Source organism: Lonchura striata, chromosome 34, assembly GCF_050655825.1.
Source record: "Lonchura striata isolate lonStrDom1 chromosome 34, ASM5065582v1, whole genome shotgun sequence".
Taxonomy (NCBI): Eukaryota; Metazoa; Chordata; class Aves; order Passeriformes; family Estrildidae; genus Lonchura; species Lonchura striata.
The window spans coordinates 5482565-5502262 of record NC_140736.1 but is presented as its reverse complement, the minus strand read 5'-3'; the positions used below and the strand labels follow the sequence as shown (position 1 = coordinate 5502262).

Below are 19698 nucleotides of genomic sequence, written 5' to 3'. Positions count from 1 at the left end.
TGGGGTGAGGAACCCAAAATTGGGGTGAGGAACCCAGAATTGGGGTGAGGAACCTAAAATTGGGGTGAGGAACCCAGAATTGGGGTGAGGAACCCAAAAATTGGGGTGAGGAACCCAAAATTGGGGTGAGGAACCCAAAAATGGGGCTGGGGACCCCCAAAATGCGGGTGAGGAACCCAGAATTGGGGTGAGAAAACCAAAATTGGGGTGAGGAACCCAAAATTGGGGTGAGGAACCCAGAATTGGGGTGAGGAACCCAGAATTGGGGTGAGGAACCCAAAAATGGAGCTGGGAACCCCCAAAATTGAAGGTGGAGAACCAAAAAATGGAGTGGGGGCCCCAAAAATGAGGTTGGGGACCCCAAAAACGGGGTTGGAGACCCCAAAAATGAGGTTGGGGACCCCAAAAATGGGGTCAAGAACCCTCAAAAACAGTGGGGGGGAGAACCCAAAAATGAGGCTGGAAATGCCCCAAAATTCACTTTGGAGATCCCAAAACTGGGCCTGAAGACCCCCGAATGAGGCCGAGACCCCCAAAATTGGGGTGGAGACCCCCCCCCAAACTGGTCCGAACTGGGAGGGGTCCCCCCAAAAAAAACTCCCCCCAAAAAATGAGAACAAAGAGGCCAAAAATGGGAACAAAAAGCCCCAAAAAAACCCAAAAACGAGGCAGAAACCCCAAAATTCGGGCCGGGACCCCCCAAAAACGAGGCGGGGAGCCCCCAAAATTGGGTTGGAAGGGGAGGGGTCCCCCCAAACCCCCCCGGGACCCCCCAAAATCCGCCCCCCCCCCTCACCTGGAGCGGCCGCCGCGGTTTTTAGCGGAACCCGCGGGAAGGGGAAATAAACCCGGGGGGGCAGGAAATCCCAAAAAAAGGGGGGTGGGAGGGGCCGGGGGGGCGGGGAACCCCAAAATTTTGGGGGGAGGGTTGGGGACACCCCCACCCCAAACTTTGGGGCTTTTTTGGGGGAAAAAAACCCCCAAATTTGGGGTTTTTATAAAGGAAAAAAAGCTCTGAATTTGGGGTTTTTATAGAGGAAAAAAGCTCCGAATTTGGGGTTTTTTTGGAGGAACCGCCCCAAAATTTGGTTTTTTTTTTTTTTTTTGAGGAACCACCCCAAAATTTGGGTTTTTTTGGGGGGTGAAAGGGATCGGGGAACCTCAAAATTTATGGGGACACCCCAAAATTAAGGACAAAGCCAGAGAAGTTTTGGAGTTTTATTCGACAAAGACAAAATTGGGGAGGGGGGACCCCAAAATCCCCAGGGGGGGAAATTTGGGGACCCCCCCCCAGGTGAGATTTGGGATTTTTGGAGCCCCCGGGGGGATTTTGGGAATTTTTGGGGTCCCGGTCCCACCTGGGGGGGCTCAGGTGAGATTTGGGATTTTTTGGGGCCCCCAGGGGGATTTTGGGTTTTTTTGGGCACCCCCAGGTGGGATTTTGGGGTTTTTGGGATTCCCCCCCAGTCCTGGTCACACCTGGGGGGGATTTTTGGGGTCCCCCAGGTGAGATTTGGGATTTTTGGGGAACCCCCAGGTGAGATTTGGGTTTTTTGGGGTCCCCCCAGGGGGATTTGGGATTTTTTGGGGTCCCCCCAGGGGGATTTTGGGAATTTTTGGGGTCCCGGTCCCACCTGGGGGGACTCAGGTGAGATTTGGGATTTTTGGGGTCCCCCCAGGGGGATTTTGGGAATTTTTGGGGTCCCGGTCCCACCTGGGGGGGCTCAGGTGAGATCTGGGATTTTTTGGGGTCCCCCCAGGGGGATTTGGGGATTTTTGGGGTCCCCCAGGTGAGATTTGGGATTTTTTGGGGTCCCCCAGGGGGATTTTGGGAATTTTTGGGGTCCCCCCAGGGGGATTTTGGGAATTTTTGGGGTCCCGGTCCCACCTGGGGGGGCTCAGGTGAGATTTGGGATTTTTGGGGTCCCCCCAGGGGGATTTTGGGAATTTTTGGGGTCCCGGTCCCACCTGGGGGGACTCAGGTGAGATTTGGGATTTTTTGGGGTCCCCCCAGGGGGATTTTGGGAATTTTTGGGGTCCCCCCAGGGGGATTTTGGGAATTTTTGGGGTCTTCCCAGGGAAATTTTGGGAATTTTTGGGGTCCCGGTCCCACCTGGGGGGTCAGGTGGGATTTGGGGTCCCCCCGTCACACCTGGGGGGGGTCGCTGGGTCCTCCTGTGGGGGGAGAGAGAAAAAAAAGGGGCTGGAGACCCCAAAAATCCCAAATTCCCAGGAGATTTTGGGACCCCCCAGGTGAGTTTTGGAGGTATTTTGGGGGATTTTGGGGGTTTTTGGGGGGAATTTGGGGGATTTTGGGGGGATTTTTGGGGTCCCGCAGCCATTTTGGGGGGGATTTTGGGGTAAATTTGGGATTTGGGGAATTTTGGGGGGATTTTGAGGGGATTTTTGGGGGAATTTTGGGGTTTTTTGGGGGGATTTTGGGGGAGTTTGGGGGGATTTTGGGGTCCCAGAGCTCTTTTCAGGGAGGGATTTTGGGGTGAATTTGGGATTTTGGGGGATTTTGGGGGGTTTTTTGTGGGGAATTTTGGGGTTTTTAGGGGGATTTTGGAGTCCCAGAGCCATTTTTGGGGGGATTTTGGGAATTTTGGAGTTTTGGGGGGAATTGGGAGGATTTTGGGGGGGATTTTTGGGGATTTTGGGGTCCCAGAGCTCTTTTCGGGGGGGATTTTGGGGAGAATTTGGGATTTTAGGGGATTCTGGGGGATTTTTGGGGGGTTTTTGGGGGGATTTTTGGGGTCCCACAGCCATTTTGGGGGGGATTTTGGGGTAAATTTGGGATTTGGGGAATTTTGGGGGGATTTTGAGGGGATTTTTGGGGGAATTTTGGGGTTTTTTGGGGGAATTTTGGGGGAATCTGGGGGGATTTTGGGGTCCCAGAGCTCTTTTTGGGGGGGATTTTGGGGTGAATTTGGGATTTTGGGGGGATTTGGGGTGTTTTTTTGTGGGGAATTTTGGGGTTTTTAGGGGGATTTTGGAGTCCCAGAGCCATTTTTGGGGGGATTTTGGGAATTTTGGAGTTTTGGGGGGAATTGGGAGGATTTTGGGGGGGATTTTTGGGGATTTTGGGGTCCCAGAGCTCTTTTGGGGGGATTTTGGGGAGAATTTGGGATTTTAGGGGATTCTGGGGGATTTTTTGGGGGTTTTTGGGGGGATTTTTGGGGTCCCACAGCCATTTTGGGGGGATTTTGGGGTAAATTTGGGATTTGGGGAATTTTGGGGGGATTTTGAGGGGATTTTTGGGGGAATTTTGGGGTTTTTTGGGGGAATTTTGGGGGAATCTGGGGGGATTTTGGGGTCCCAGAGCTCTTTTTGGGGGGGATTTTGGGGTGAATTTGGGATTTTGGGGGGATTTGGGGTGTTTTTTTGTGGGGAATTTTGGGGTTTTTAGGGGGATTTTGGGGTCCCAGAGCCATTTTTGGGGGGATTTTGGGAATTTTGGAGTTTTGGGGGGATTTGGGAGGATTTTGGGGGGGATTTTTGGGGATTTTGGGGTCCCAGAGCTCTTTTCGGGGGGATTTTGGGGAGAATTTGGGATTTTAGGGAATTCTGGGGGATTTTTGGGGGGTTTTTGGGGGGATTTTTGGGGTCCCACAGCCATTTTGGGGGGATTTTGGGGTAAATTTGGGATTTGGGGAATTTTGGGGGGATTTTGAGGGGATTTTTGGGGGAATTTTGGGGTTTTTTGGGGGAATTTGGGGTCCCAGAGCTCTTTTCAGGGGGGGATTTTGGGGTAAATTTGGGATTTCAGGGGATTCTGGGGGATTTTTTGGGGGTTTTTGGGGGGATTTTTGGGGTCCCACAGCCATTTTGGGGAGGATTTTGGGGTAAATTTGGGATTTCAGGGGATTCTGGGGGATTTTTTGGGGAATTTTGGGGGGATTTTTGGGGGAATTTTGGGGTTTTTGGGGGGATTTTGGGGGCTGGGGAGCTCTTAGGGAAACGAACCCTCTGCGAATCCGAGATCTCCGTGCCCGGCCCTGCGGGAACGGCACCAGTATAAACCAGTATGGACCAGTATCAACCAGTATGGACCAGTACACACCAGTCCAGACCAGCACAAACCAGTCCAGACCAGTATAAACCACTAACGACCCTCCCAGTGACCTCCCCCAGTCCCTCCCAGTATATCCCAGTTCCCTCCCAGTATGTCCCAGTCCCTCCCAGTTTGTCCCAGTTCCCCCCAGTCCCTCCCAGTTTGTCCCAATCCCCCCAGTTCATCCCAGTTCCCTTCCAGTTCCCTCCCAGTTTGTCCCAGTCCCTCCCAGTTCCCTCCCAGTCCCTCCCAGTTTGTCCCAGTTTGTCCCAGTCCCCCCAGTACCGTGGGGGGGGGTCCCGCTGCGCTCCGGGGTCTCCGGGGGGGGGAGGGGCGGCTCCGGGACCCCCCCCGGGGGTGGGGGAGGGGAGGGGGGCGCTCCTGGGGGAGAGACTGGGAGAGACTGGGAGTTACTGGTTTGGACTGGGAGAGACTGGGAGAGACTGGGAGTTACTGGTTTGGACTGGGAGAGACTGGGAGTTACTGGTTTGGACTGGGAGAGACTGGGGGTTACTGGTTTGGACTGGGAGAGACTGGGAGTTACTGGTTTGGACTGGGAGAGACTGGTTTGGACTGGGAGAGACTGGGAGTTACTGGTTTGGACTGGGAGAGACTGGGGGTTACTGGTTTGGACTGGGAGAGACAGGTCTGGACCGGTTTGAACTGGTTGTTACTGGTTTTAACTGGTTTTAACGGGGACACACCTTGGGTTTCACTGGGCGTTACTGGTCCGGACCGGTTTGAACTGGTTGTTACTGGTTTGGACTGGTTTGAACTGGTTGTTACTGGTCCGGACCGGTTTGAACTGGTTGTTACTGGTCCGGACTGGTTTGAACTGGGCGTTACTGGTTTTAACTGGGACACACCTTGGGTTTCACTGGGCGTTACTGGTCCGGACTGGTTTGAACTGGTTGTTACCGGTCCGGACCGGTTTGAACTGGGTGTTACTGGTTTGAACTGGTTTTAACGGGGACACACCTTGGGTTTCACTGGTTGTTACTGGTCCGGACTGGTCCGAACTGGTTGTTACTGGTCCGGACTGGTTTGAACTGGTTGTTACTGGTCCAGACTGGTCCGAACTGGTTGTTACTGGTCCGGACTGGTCCGAACTGGTTGTTACTGGTTCGGACTGGTTTGAACTGGGCGTTACTGGTTTGAACTGGGACACACCTTGGGTTTCACTGGGCGTTACTGGTCCGGACTGGTTTGAACTGGTTGTTACTGGTCCGGACTGGTCCGAACTGGTTGTTACTGGTCCGGACTGGTCCGAACTGGTTGTTACTGGTTTGAACTGGTCCGGGCCGGGCCCCTCCTCGCCGTCCTCGTCGTCGCTCAGATCCTCCCACTGGTCCGAGTCCCCCGCGGAGCCGGGAGCTTCCGGAACCTTCCCCGGGAGCTGCGACCCCAAATCCCAAATCAGGGAAATAATCCCAAAATCCCAAATCCCAAAATCCCAAAATCAGGGAAATAATCCCAAATCCCAAATCCGGGAAAATCCCAAATCCCAAATCCCAAATCAGGGAAATAATCCCAAAATCCCAAAATCCCAAATCCCCAAATCAGGGAAATAATCCCAAATCCCAAATCCCAAATCCCAAAATCCCAAATCCCAAATCCCAAATCAGGGAAATAATCCCAAATCCCAAATCCCAAATCCCAAAATCCCAAATCCCAAATCCCAAATCAGGGAAATAATCCCAAAATCCCAAATCCCAAATCCCAAATCAGGGAAATAATCCCAAAATCCCAAATCCCAAATCCCAAAATCCCAAAATCCCAAATCCCAAATCCCAAAATCAGGGAAATAATCCCAAATCCCAAATCCCAAATCCCAAAATCAGGGAAATAATCCCAAATCCCAAAATCCCAAAATCCCAAATCCCAAATCAGGGAAATAATCCCAAAATCCCAAATCCCAAAATCCCAAATCCCAAAATCCCAAATCCCAAAATCCCAAATCCCAAAATCCCAAATCCCAAATCCCAAATCCCAAATCCCAAAATCAGGGAAATAATCCCAAATCCCAAAATCCCAAAATCAGGGGAATCCCAAATCCTGGATCAGGGAAATCCCAAAATCCCAAATCAGGGGAATTCCAAATCCCAAAATCAGGGGAATCCCAAAATCCCAAATTCCCAGAAATCCCAGAAATCCCAAAATCAGGGGAATCCCAAAATCAGGGAAAATACCAAATCCCAAAATCAGGGAAAATTCAGGGGAATACCAAAATCCCAAAATGCCAAAATCAGGGAAATCCCAAAATCCGGGGTTCTGGGGAGTCCCAAAATCCCAAATCTCAAAATCCCAAGATTCCAAACACCCAAAATCCCAACATTCGAAATCCCAAATCTCAAATCCCAAAATCCCAGATCCCAAAATTTTGAGAGTCCCCAAAATCCCAAATCCCAAATCCCAAAATTCCAAATCCCACAATTCCGGAGGGTCCCAAAAATCCCAAAATCCCAAATCCCAAAATTCCAAATCCCAAAATTCCAAATCCCAAAATTCCAAATCTCAAATCCCAAAATCCCAAATCCCAAAATTCCAAATCCCACAATTCCGGAGGGTCCCAAAATTCCAAATCCCAAAATTCCAAATCCCAAAATTCCAAATCTCAAATCCCAAAATCCCAAATCCCAAAATTCCAAATCCCACAATTCCGGAGGGCCCCAAAAATCCCAAAATGTTGGGGTGTTCCAAAATCCCAAATCCCAAAATTCCAAATCTCAAATCCCAAAATTCCAAATCCCAAAATTCCGGGAGGGGGATCCCCAAATTTTTGGGGTCACCTGGGGGGTCTCAGGGTCCGGGGGCGGCTCCGGCTGCGGCTCCCAGCGATCGTCGTGGAAACTGGAACGGAATTCAGGGAAAAATTTGGGAATTCAGGGAAAAATTTGGGAATTCAGGCAAAAATTTGGGGAAAAATTGGGGAAATCCCAAAAAAAAAATCACCCCGAAACGGTGGAAAAATGGGAATTCAGCCCAAAATTCTGGGAGAAAAGGAGGAGGGGATTCCCCGCCCCCAAACACCGCAGGACCCCCCAAAATTCCCAAAAATCTCCTCCAAAAAAACAAATTCCCGCCTAAAAGCATCCAAAAATCCTAAAAGTCACAAAAATCCCCCAAAAAAAACAAATTCCTTCCCGAATGCCCCCAAAAAATCCATAAAAATCCCCCAAAAACAAAAAAAAAACCCAAACCCATCTAAAATTCCCCCAAAATCCACAAAATCCCCCCAAAATCCAGGAAATCCTCCCAAATCCCCCCAAGAAAATGAAACTCCCCACCAAAATTTTCCCAAAATCCACAAAATTCCCCAAAAGGCCCCCAAAATCCATGAAAATCCCCCCAAATTTCCCCCAAATCCCCCAAGATCCTCCCGAAATCCCCCCAAATCCACAAAAATCGCCCAAGTCCCCCAAAAATCCCACAAAATCCCCCCAAAACCAACAAAATTCCCTCCCAAAATCCCCCCAAATTTCCCAAAAATCCCCCAAATCCACAAAGTCCCCCCAAATTCCTCAAAAATCCCCCCAAAATCCACAAAATTCCCTCAAAATCCCCCCAAAATACAGAATTCCCCCCAAAATCCACAAAATTCCCCCCCAAAATCCACAAAAATCCCCCTAAAAAACAAAATCCCCCCAAAATAACAAAATCCCCCCAAAAATCACCTCAAAAAACCAAAAATCCCCCCAAAATCCACAAAAATCCCCCCAAAAAACAGAATTCCCCCCCAAATCCACAAAAATCCCCCCAAAATCCACAAAATTCCCTCTAAATCCCCCAAAATACAGAATTCCCCCGCAAAATCCACAAAAATCCCCCCAAAAACCAAAATCACCTCAAAAAACCAAAAATTACCCCAAAATCCACAAAAATCCCCCCAAAAAACAGAACTCCTCCCCAAAATTCTAGAAAAATCCCCCCCCAAAAAAACAACAATCCCCCAAAATCCACAAAATTCCCCCCCAAAATCCAGAAAAATCCCGCCAAAAAACAAAATCCCCCCAAAAATCACCTCAAAAAGCCAAAAATCCCCCCAAAATCCACAAAAATCCCCCCAAAAAACAGAATTCCCCCCCAAAATCTACAAAAATCCCCCCAAAATTCCCTCAAAATCCCCCCAAAATACAGAATTCCCCCGCAAAATCCACAAAAATCCCCCCAAAAAACAAAATCACCTCAAAAAACCAAAAATTCCCCCAAAATCCACAAAAATCCCCCCAAAATCCACAAAGTTCCCTCAAAATCCCTCAAAATCCACAAAATTCCCCCCTAAAATCCACAAAAATCCCCCTAAAAAACAAAATCCCCCCAAAATAACAAAATCCCCCAAAAATCACCTCAAAAAACCAAAAATCCCCCAAAATCCACAAAAATCCCAAAATCTACAAAAATCCCCCCAAAATCCACAAAGTTCCCTCAAAATCCCCCCAAAATCCACAAAACTCCCCCCCGAAATCCACAAAATTCCCCCAAAATCACCTCAAAAAACCAAAAATCCCCCCAAAATCCCCCCAAAAAACAGAATTCCCCCCCCAAATCCACAAAAATCCCCCCAAATCCAAAAAAATCCCCCCAAAATCCACAAAAATCCCCCCAAAAAAGAGAATCGCCCCCAAAATCCACATAAATCCCCCCAAAATCCCCCCAAATCCCCAAAATTCCCCAAACCCCCCCCAAATCCTCCCAAACTGCCCAAATTTGCCCGAATTTTCCCAAATCCCCTCACCTGTAGGGGCGGCCCCTCCCCCCCCCTCGGCCCCGGCGCGGGGGGTGGGGGAGGGGCGGGGGGGGGCCTGGGGGGGCCCCTCCCCCCTCCGGGACCCCCGAGAACCTGGGGGGGAAGGGCACAGCTGGGACCCCAAATTCACCCAAATTCACCCCAAAATGCACCTGAAAAACCCAAATTCACCCCAAAATTCACCCCAAAATTCACCCCAAAATTTAGCCCAAAATGCATTCCAAAATTCATCTGAAAAACCCAAATTCACCCCAAAATTTATCCCAGAATTTATCCCAAAATGCATTCCAAAATTCATCTGAAAAACCCAAAATTTATCCCAGAATTTATCCCAAAATGCATTCCAAAATTCACCTGAAAAACCCAAAATTCACCCCAAAATTTACCCCAAACTCACCCCAAAATTCACCTGAAAAGCCCAAATTCACCCCAAAATTCACCCCAGAATTTAGCCCAAAATGCATTCCAAAATTCACCTGAAAAACCCAAATTCACCCCAAATTCACCCCAAACTCACCCCAAAATTCACCTGAAAAGCCCAAATTCACCCCAAAATTCATCCCAGAATTTATCCCAGAACTTAGCCCAAAATGCATTCCAAAATTCACCTGAAAAACCCAAATTCATCCAAAATTTATCCCAAATTCACCCCAAAATTCACCCCAAAATTTAGCCCAAAATGCATTCCAAAATTCATCTGAAAAACCCAAAATTTATCCCAGAATTTATCCCAAAATGCATTTCAAAATTCATCTGAAAACCCAAATTCACCCCAAAATTTATCCCAAAATTCATCTGAAAACCCAAATTCACCCAAAATTTAGCCCAAAATTCATTCCAAAATTCATCTGAAGAACCCAAATTCACCCCAAATTTACCCCAAAATTCACCCCAAAATTTAGCCCAAAATGCATTCCAAAATTCATCTGAAAAACCCAAAATTTATCCCAGAATTTATCCCAAAATGCATTCCAAAATTCATCTGAAAAACCCAAATTCACCCCAAAATTCATCCCAGAATTTATCTCAAAATGCATTCCAAAATTCACCTGAAAAACCCAAATTCATCCCAGAATTTATCCCAGAATTTAGCCCAAAATGCATTCCAAAATTCACCTGAAAAACCCAAATTCACCCCAAAATTTACCCCAAACTCACCCCAAAATTCACCTGAAAAACCCCAAATTCACCCCAAAATTTATCCCAAAATGTATTCCAAAATTCACCTGAAAAACCCAAATTCACCCCAAAATTTATCCCAGAATTTAGCCCAAAATGCATTCCAAAATTCATCTGAAAAACCCAAATTTATCCCAAAATTTATCCCAAAATTCACCTGAAAAACCCCAAATTCACCCAAAATTTATCCCAAAATTCACCTGAAAAACCCCAAATTCACCCAAAATTTATCCCAAAATTCACCTAAAAACCCCAAATTCACCCCAAACTGTTTCCATCCAAAACCCCCATTTTTTTCTCTCTAAAACCCCATTTTTCTCCCAAAAATCCCAATTTTTCTTCCAAAAACCCCATTTTTTCTGCAGAAGCCCCGTTTTTTGTCAAAATATCCGTTTTGTCTAAAATCCCATTTTTTGCCCTAAAAACCCCGTTCTTTGGTCTAAATATCCCATTTTCTTTCCAAAAATCCAATCTTTTCTTCCAAAAATCCCATTTTTTGGCCGAAAACCCCCATTTTTTTGCCCTAAAAACCCCATTTTTTTTCCCTAAATCCCCGTTTTTTTTCCCCAAACACCCCAAAATTTTGATTTTTTCCCCAAATTCCCATTTTTTCCCCCGGACCCACATCCCGTCGGGTTTCTGGGCGTCCCACTCCCTCCTCCAGGCGCCGCGGTCGATTCGCTCCCGCTGCCCCCAAACCCCAAAATTCCCAAACCCCAAAATTCCCAAACCCCAAAATTCCCAAATTTTGAATTCCCAAACCCCAAAATTCCCAAATTCTAAAATCCCAATCCCCAAAATTCCCAAATTCTGAAATCCCAAACCCCAAAATTCCCAAATTCTAAAATCCCACTTCTCATTGCCCAAAATCCCATTTCAGTTTACCAAAAATCCCATTTCTCCTCCAATAAAAACCCCATTTTATGTGCCCTAATAATCCCATTTTTTGTGCCCTAATAATCCGATTTTTTGCCCTAAAAACCCCATTTTTTGCCCTAAAAACCCCATTTTTTTTCCCTAAAACCCCGTTTTTTCCCCAAATTCCCATTTTTTCCCCCGGACCCACATCCCGTCGGGTTTCTGGGCGTCCCACTCCCTCCTCCAGGCGCCGCGGGCGTCGCGGTGCCGCTGCAGCCGCTCGCGGTCGATGCGCTCCCGCTCGCGCTTCCAGCGCTCGTACTCGGCGCGCTGCCGGCCCGTCATCCAGAGCGTGGGGTCCAGCGGGACCCCCGGCACCCCGGGGACCCCCGGCACCCCCGGGACCCCCGGCCGGGCCGCGCCGCGCCGCGCCTGCGGGAGACAGAGACAGAGGTCAGGGGGGAGCGGCAAAAAACCCCGCAGGAATCGGCCCGAAAATGGGGAAAATACAAAATAAATACCAAAAAAACCCCGCAGGAATCGGGCTGAAAATGGGGAAAATACAAATTAAATACCAAAAAAAAACCCTGAGAGGATCGGGCTGAAAATGGGGAAAATACAAAATAATTACCCAAAAAAACCCCGCAGGAATCGGGCCGAAAATGGGGAAAATACAGATTAAATACCCAAAAAAAAACACCAGGGAAAATACAAAATAAATACCCAAAAAAACCCTGAGAGGATCGGGGTGAAAATGGGGAAAATACAAAATAAATACCAAAAAAACCCTGAGAGGATCGGGGTGAAAATGGGGAAAATACAAAATAAATCACAAAAGAAACCCCAAGGGGATCAGGCTGAAAATGGGGAAAATACAAATTAAATACCAAAAAAACCACCGGGGAAAATACAAAATAAATACCCAAAAAAACCCCGAGGGGATCAGGACGAAAATGGGGAAAATACAAATTAAATACCAAAAAAAACCCTGAGAGGATCGGGCTGAAAATGGGGAAAATAGAAAATAAATCACAAAAAAACCCCGCAGGAATCGGGCCGAAAATGGGGAAAATACAGATTAAATACCCAAAAAAACCCCGCAGGAATCGGGCTGAAAATGGGGAAAATAGAAAATAAATCACAAAAAAACCCCGCAGGAATCGGGCCGAAAATGGGGAAAATACAAATTAAATCACAAAAGAAACCCCGCAAGAATCGGGCTGAAAATGGGGAAAATACAAAATAAACCCCGCGAGGATTGGGCTGAAAATGGGGAAAATACAAAATAAATCACAAAAGAAACCCCGCAAGAATCGGGCCGAAAATGGGGAAAATACAGATTAAATACCAAAAAAAACCCCGCAAGAATCGGCCCGAAAATGGGGAAAATACAAATTAAATACCAAAAAAAACCCTGAGAGGATGGGGGTGAAAATGGGGAAAATACAAATTAAATACCAAAAAAAACCCCGAGGGGAACGGGCTGAAAATGGGGAAAATACAAATTAAATACCCAAAAAACCCCGAGGGGATCGGGCTGAAAATGGGGAAAATACAAAATAAATACCCAAAAAACCACCGGGGAAAATACAAAATAAATACCCAAAAAACCCCACAGGAATCGGGCCGAAAATGGGGAAAATACAGATTAAATACCAAAAAAAACCCCGCAAGAATCGGCCCGAAAATGGGGAAAATACAGATTAAATACCAAAAAAAAACCCTGAGAGGATGGGGGTGAAAATGGGGAAAATACAAAATAAATACCAAAAAAAACCCCGCAGGAATCGGGCCGAAAATGGGGAAAATACAAATTAAATACCAAAAAAAACCACCGGGGAAAATACAAAATAAATACCCAAAAAAACCCCTGAGAGGATGGGGGTGAAAATGGGGAAAATACAAATTAAATACCAAAAAAAACACCGGGGAAAATACAAAATAAATACCCAAAAAAACCCCTCAGGAATCGGGCTGAAAATGGGGAAAATACAAAATAAATACCCAAAAAACCCCGCAGGAATCGGGCCGAAAATGGGGAAAATACAAATTAAATACCCAAAAAACCCCGTGAGGATTGGGGTGAAAATGGGGAAAATACAAATTAAATACCCAAAAAAACCACCGGGGAAAATACAAAATAAATACCCAAAAAAACCCCTCAGGAATCGGGCCAAAATGGGGAAAATACAAAAAAAAAACCCCAAAAATGGGGAAAATCCCCAAAAAAACCCCAAAAATGGGGAAAATCCCCCAAAAAATCCCCAAAAATGGGGAAAATCCCAAAAAAAGCCGCCAAGAAAACTCCTCAAAAATGGAGAAAATCCAAAAAAAAAAACCCCAAAAATGGGGAAAATCCCAAAAAAAACCCCAAAAATGGGGAAAATCCCAAAAAAAAAAACCAAAAATGGGGAAAATCCCAAAAAAAGCCCCCAAGAAAACTCCTCAAAAATGGAGAAAATCCAAAAAAAAAAACCCCAAAAATGGGGAAAATCCCAAAAAAAACCCCAAAAATGGGGAAAATCCCAAAAAAAAAACCCCAAAAATGGGAAAAATCCCAAAAAAAACCCCAAAAATGGGGAAAATCCCAAAAAAAAACCAAAAATGGGGAAAATCCCCAAAAAAAAAAACCCCAAAAATGGGGAAAATCCCAAAAAAAGCTGCCAAGAAAACTCCTCAAAAATGGGGAAAATCCCCAAAAAAAAAAACCCAAAAATGGGGAAAATCCCCAAAAAAAACCCCAAAAATGGATAAAATCCCCCAAAAAAAAACAACCAAAAATGGGGAAAATCCCCCCCAAAAAAAACCCCCAAAAAAAAAAAACCCAAAAATGGGGAAAATCCCAAAAAAAAAACCCAAAAATGGGGAAAATCCCAAAAAAAAAAAACCCAAAAATGGGGAAAATCCCAAAAAAAAAACCCAAAAATGGGGAAAATCCCAAAAAAAACCCCCAAAAATGGGGAAAATCCCAAAAAAAAAAACCCAAAAATGGGGAAAATCCAAAAAAAAAAACCCAAAAATGGGGAAAATCCCAAAAAAAAAACCCAAAAATGGGGAAAATCCCAAAAAAAGCCCCCAAGAAAACTCCTCAAAAATTGGGTTTTTTTGGGGGATTTTTGGGACATTCTTTTCGGGTTTTTTGGGAATTTTTGGAGATTTTTAGGCAGATTTTTTAGGAATTTTTTAAATGTTGGGATTTTTGGGGGATATTTTGGATTTTTGGGGTATTTTTGGGGGGATATTTTGGGGTATTTTTGGGGGATATTTTGGATTTTTTGGGGGATTTTTTTGAATTTTTGGGGGGATGTTTTGGGGTATTTTGGAGGATATTTTGGGGGATATTTTTGATATTTTGTGGGATATTTTGGGGGAATTTTTGAGGGATTTTTTTGATTTTTTGGGGGGATATTTTGGGGTAATTTTGGGATATTTTGGGGGTATTTTGGGGTATTTTGGGGTATTTTGGGGTAATTTTGGGATATTTTGGGGGATATTTTGGGGGGTATTTTTTAAGGGATCTTTTTGATTTTTTGTGGGGATATTTTGGGGTATTTTGGATATTTTTGGGGGATATTTTGGATATTTTGGGGGTATTTTTTAAGGGATTTTTTTGATTTTTTGGGGGGGTATTTTGGGGTAATTTTGGGATATTTTGGGGGATATTTTGGATATTTTGGGGTATTTTTGGGGGATATTTTGGATATTTTTGGGGGTATTTTTTAAGGGATTTTTTTGATTTTTTGGGGGGATATTTTGGGGTAATTTTGGGATATTTTGGGGTATATTTTGGATATTTCGGGGTACCCACCGCGGCCCGGCCCAGGTCGGCGCCCCCCCAAAGCTGGGATTTTTGGGGGATATTTTGGATATTTTTGGGGGGGTTTTTTGGGGGATTTTTTTGATTTTTTGGGGGGATATCTTGGGGTAATTTTGGGATATTTTGGGGTAATTTTGGGATATTTTGGGGGATATTTTGGGGTATTTTTGGGATATTTTGGGGGTATTTTTGGATATTTCGGGGTACCCACTGCGGCCCGGCCCAGGTCGGCGCCCCCCCAAAGCTGGGATTTTTGGGGGATATTTTGGATATTTTGGGGGGTATTTTTTTGATTTTTTGGGGGGATATTTTGGGGGATATTTTGGGGTATTTTTGAGGGATATTTTTGTGGTATTTTTGGGGGATATTTGGGGTATTTTTGGGGGTATTTTTTGGGGGATTTTTTTATTTTTTGTGGGGATATTTTGGATATTTTTGGGGGTATTTTTTAAGGGATTTTTTTCATTTTTGGGGGATATTTTGGGGGGATATTTTGGGGTAATTTTGGGATATTTTGGGGTGTTTTTTGGATATTTCGGGGTACCCACCGCGGCCCGGCCCAGGTCGGCGCCCCCCCAAACCTGGGATTTTTGGGGGATATTTTGGATATTTTGGGGGTATTTTTTAAGGGATTTTTTTGATTTTTTGGGGGGGTATTTTGGGGTAATTTTGGGATATTTTGGGGGATATTTTGGATATTTTGGGGTATTTTTGGGGGATATTTTGGGGTATTTTTGGGGGATATTTTGGGGTATTTTTTGGGGTATTTTTGGGGGTATTTTTGGGGGATATTTTGGGGTATTTTTGGGATATTTTGGGGTATATTTGGATATTTTGGGGTACCCACCGTGGCCCGGCCCAGGTCGGCGCCCCCCCAAAAGCTGGGATTTTTGGGGCATATTTGGGATATTTTTGGGGGTATTTTTTGGGGGATTTTTTTGATTTTTGGGGGATATTTTGGATATTTTTGGGATATTTTTTGGGGGATTTTTTTTATTTTTTGGGGGAATATTTTGGATATTTTTGGGGGTATTTTTTGGGGGATTTTTTTCATTTTTGGGGGTATATTTTGGGGGATATTTTGGGGGATATTTTGGATATTTTTGGGGGTATTTTTTGGGGGATTTTTTTGATTTTTTGGGGGGATATTTTGGGGTATTTTTTGAGGGGATGTTTTGGGGGATATTTTGGATATTTTTGGGGGATATTTTGGATATTTTTGGGGGTATTTTTTGGGGGATTTTTTTCATTTTTGGGGGGATATTTTGGATATTTTGGGGTATTTTTGGGGGTATTTTTGGGGGATATTTTGGGGGATATTTTGGATATTTTGGGGTAATTTTGGGATATTTTGGGGGTATTTTGGGGTATTTTGGGGTAATTTTGGGATATTTTGGGGTATATTTTGGATATTTTGGGGTATTTTTGGGGGATATTGTGGATATTTTTGGGTGGGTTTTTTGGGGGATTTTTTTGATTTTTGTGGGGATATCTTGGGGTAATTTTGGGATATTTTGGGGGATATTTTGGGGTAATTTTGGGATATTTTGGGGGATATTTTGGATATTTTGGGGTAATTTTGGGATATTTTTGGGGTATATTTTGGATATTTTTGGGGGTATTTTTTAAGGGATTTTTTTCATTTTTGGGGGATATTTTGGGGGGATATTTTGGGGTATTTTTGGGATATTTTGGGGGTATTTTTGGATATTTTGGGGTACCCACCGCGGCTCGGCCCAGGTCAGCGCCCCCCCAAAGCTGGGATTTTTGGGGGATATTTTGGATATTTTTGGGGGTATTTTTTAAGGGATTTTTTTGATTTTTTGGGGGGGTATTTTGGGGTAATTTTGGGATATTTTGGGGTATATTTTGGATATTTTGGGGTATTTTTGGGGGATTTTTTTGATTTTTTGGGGGGATATTTTGGGGTATTTTTGGATATTTTGGGGTATATTTTGGATATTTCGGGGTACCCACCGTGGCCCGGCCCAGGTCGGCGCCCCCCCAAACCTGGGATTTTTGGGGCATATTTTGGATATTTTTGGGGGTATTTTTTAAGGGATTTTTTTCATTTTTGGGGGTATTTTTGGGGGATATTTTGGGGTAATTTTGGGATATTTTGGGGTGTTTTTTGGATATTTCGGGGTACCCACCGCGGCCCGGCCCAGGTCGGCGCCCCCCCAGTTGCGCTGGTGCCGCCGGCGCTCCCCCCCGGGCTCGGGGCCGCGGCGCCGCGGATCGTCCAGAAAGTTCCGCACCGGGTTCCGCTCCGGGAGCCCCTCCTGCCAGCAAAGGCCTGACTGGGCATACTGGGACAGACTGGGAGGGACTGGGAGGGACTGGGGGGGACTGGGAGGGACTGGGAGGGACTGGGAAGGGATTGGGGGGGGATTGGGATGGACTGGGAGGGACTGGGAGGGACTGGGGGGGACTGGGAGGGACTGGAAAGGGATTGGGAGGGACTGGGGGGGACTGGGAGGGACTGGGAATGGACTGGGGGGGACTGGGAGGGAACTGGGAGGGAACTGGGAGGGAACTGGGAGGGACTGGGAAGGGATTGGGACAAACTGGGAGGGACTGGGAAGGGATTGGGGGGGACTGGGAAGGGATTGGGATGGGATTGGGGGGGACTGGGAATGGACTGGGGGGGACTGGGAGGGACTGGGGGGACTGGGACAGACTGGGAGGGACTGGGAATGGACTGGGGGGGACTGGGAGGGACTGGGACAGACTGGGAGGGACTGGGGGGACTGGGACAGACTGGGATGGGATTGGGGGGGACTGGGAATGGACTGGGAGGGACTGGGAGGGACTGGGATGAACTGGGAAAGGATTTGGGGGGACTGGGATAAACTGGGATGAACTGGGCTAACTGGTGTGTAGCGATCTATGCTTGTCTGTACTGCTCCGTACTGGTCCATACTGGTTTATACTGGTCCATACTGGTTTATACTGGTCCATACTGATCTATACTGGTCCATACTGGTTTATACCAGTCCATACTGGTTCGTATTGGTCTATACTAATCTATACTGGTTTATACCAGTCCATATTAGTCTGTACTAATCTATACTAATCTATACTGGTTTATACTGGTCCGTACTAGTCCATACTGGTCCATACTGGTTTATACTGGTCCATACTGGTTTATACTAGTCCATACTGGTCCATACTAGTCTATACTAATCTACACTGGTCCATACTGGTTTATACTGGTCCGTACTGGTTTATACTAGTCCATACTGGCCCGTACTGGTCTATACTGATCTATACTGGTCCGTACTGGTCTATACTGGTCCGTACTGGTCCATACTGGTCCGTACTGGTCTATACTGATCTATACTGGTCCGTACTGGTCCATACTGGTCTATACTGGTCTGTACTGGTCCGTACTGGTTTATACTGGTCCGTACTGGTCCATACTGGTCTATACTGGTCTATACTGGTCCGTACTGGTCTATACTGGTCCATACCAGTCTATACTAATCTATACTGATCTATACTGGTCCGTACTGGTCCATACTGTTCTGTACTGGTCTATACTGGTCCATACTGATCTATACTGGTTTATACTGGTCCGTACTAATTTATACTGGTTTATACTGGTCCGTACTGGTCCATACTGGTCTGTACTGGTCTATACTGGTCCGTACTGATCTATACTGGTTTATACTGGCCCGTACTGGTCTATGCTAATCTATACTGGTTTATACTGGTCCGTACTGGTTTATACTAGTCCATACTGGCCCGTACTGGTCTATGCTAATCTATACTGGTCCGTACTGGTCTATACTGGTCTATACTGGTCGGTGCTGGTGCCTCACCCTGCGGCCGCGCTCGTACTCGGCGATTTTCTGCATCTCCTCGTTCATCTGCTCGATGTTCTGCAGCCGCCGCTGCTCCCACTGCTGGGGACGGGAACGCGCCCAAAGTCACCCAAAATCGGCCAAATTCAGCCCAAAATTCAGCCCAAAGTCAGTCAAAGTTCAGCCAAATTCAGCCCAAAGTTCAGCCAAAATCGGCCAAATCCAGCCCAAAATTCAGCCCAAATTCAGTCAAAGTTCAGCCAGAATTCAGCCCAAAGTCAGTCAAAGTTCAGCCAAATTCAGCCCAAAGTCACCCAAAATCGGCCAAATTCAGCCCAAAATTCAGCCAAAATTCAGTCAAAGTTCAGCCAGAATTCAGCCCAAAGTTCAGCCAAAATCGGCCAAATCCAGCCCAAAATTCAGCCAAAATTCAGGCTAAATTCAGCCCAAATTCAGCCCAAAATTCAGCCAAAATCGGCCAAATTCAGCCCAAAATTCAGCCCAAAGTCAGTCAGAATTCAGCCAAAAGTCAGTCAAAGTTCAGCCAAAATTCAGCCCAAAGTTCAGCCAAAATCGGCCAAATTCAGCCCAAAATTCAGCCCAAAGTCAGCCAGAATTCAGCCAAAATTCAGCCCAAAGTTCAGCCAAAATCGGCCAAATCCAGCCCAAAATTCAGCCCAAAGTCACCCAAAATCGGCCAAATCCAGCCCAAAATTCAGCCCAAATTCAGTCAAAGTTCAGCCAAAATTCAGCCCAAATTCAGCCAAAATCGGCCAAATTCAGCCCAAAATTCAGCCCAAAGTCAGCCAGAATTCAGCCCAAATTCAGCCCAAAGTTCAGCCAAAATCAGCCAAATCCAGCCCAAAATTCAGCCAAAAGTCAGTCAAAGTTCAGCCAAAATTCAGCCCAAAGTTCAGCCAAAATCGGCCAAATCCAGCCCAAAATTCAGCCAAAAGCCAGTCAGAATTCAGCCAAAATTCAGCCCAAAGTTCAGCCAAAATTGGCCAAATCCAGCCCAAATTTCAGCCCAAATTCAGTCAAAGTTCAGCCAAAATTCAGCCCAAAGTTCAGCCAAAAGTCAGTCAAAGTTAGCCAAAATTCAGCCAAAATTCAGGCTAAATTCAGCCCAAATTCAGCCCAAATTCAGCCAAAATTCAGCCCAAAATTCAGCCCAAAATTCAGTCAAAATTCAGTCAAAGTTCAGCCAAAATTCAGCCCAAAGTTCAGCCAAAATCGG

The 19698-nt window shown here is 45.8% G+C and overlaps 1 protein-coding gene across 3 annotated transcripts in view; it reads right to left on the bottom strand.

The window, feature by feature from the left end:
- LOC144247696 (uncharacterized) overlaps window positions 1-19698 on the bottom strand; it is a 28562-nt gene that overhangs the window by 2842 nt on the left and 6022 nt on the right. The window contains exons 5-10 of one of the 3 annotated variants that reach the window (XM_085564782.1): window positions 18480-18560; window positions 16809-16937; window positions 11047-11270; window positions 8790-8894; window positions 6844-6904; window positions 5033-5450 (exon numbers count right to left, since the gene is read on the bottom strand). In XM_085564782.1, the coding sequence (XP_085420908.1) occupies window positions 5033-5450; window positions 6844-6904; window positions 8790-8894; window positions 11047-11270; window positions 16809-16937; window positions 18480-18560 (1018 nt within the window). Of the gene's footprint in view, window positions 1-5032; window positions 5451-6843; window positions 6905-8789; window positions 8895-11046; window positions 11271-16808; window positions 16938-18479; window positions 18564-19698 lie in introns of all 3 variants that reach the window. The other 2 variants (XM_085564781.1, XM_085564784.1) reach the window with 2 other exon arrangements.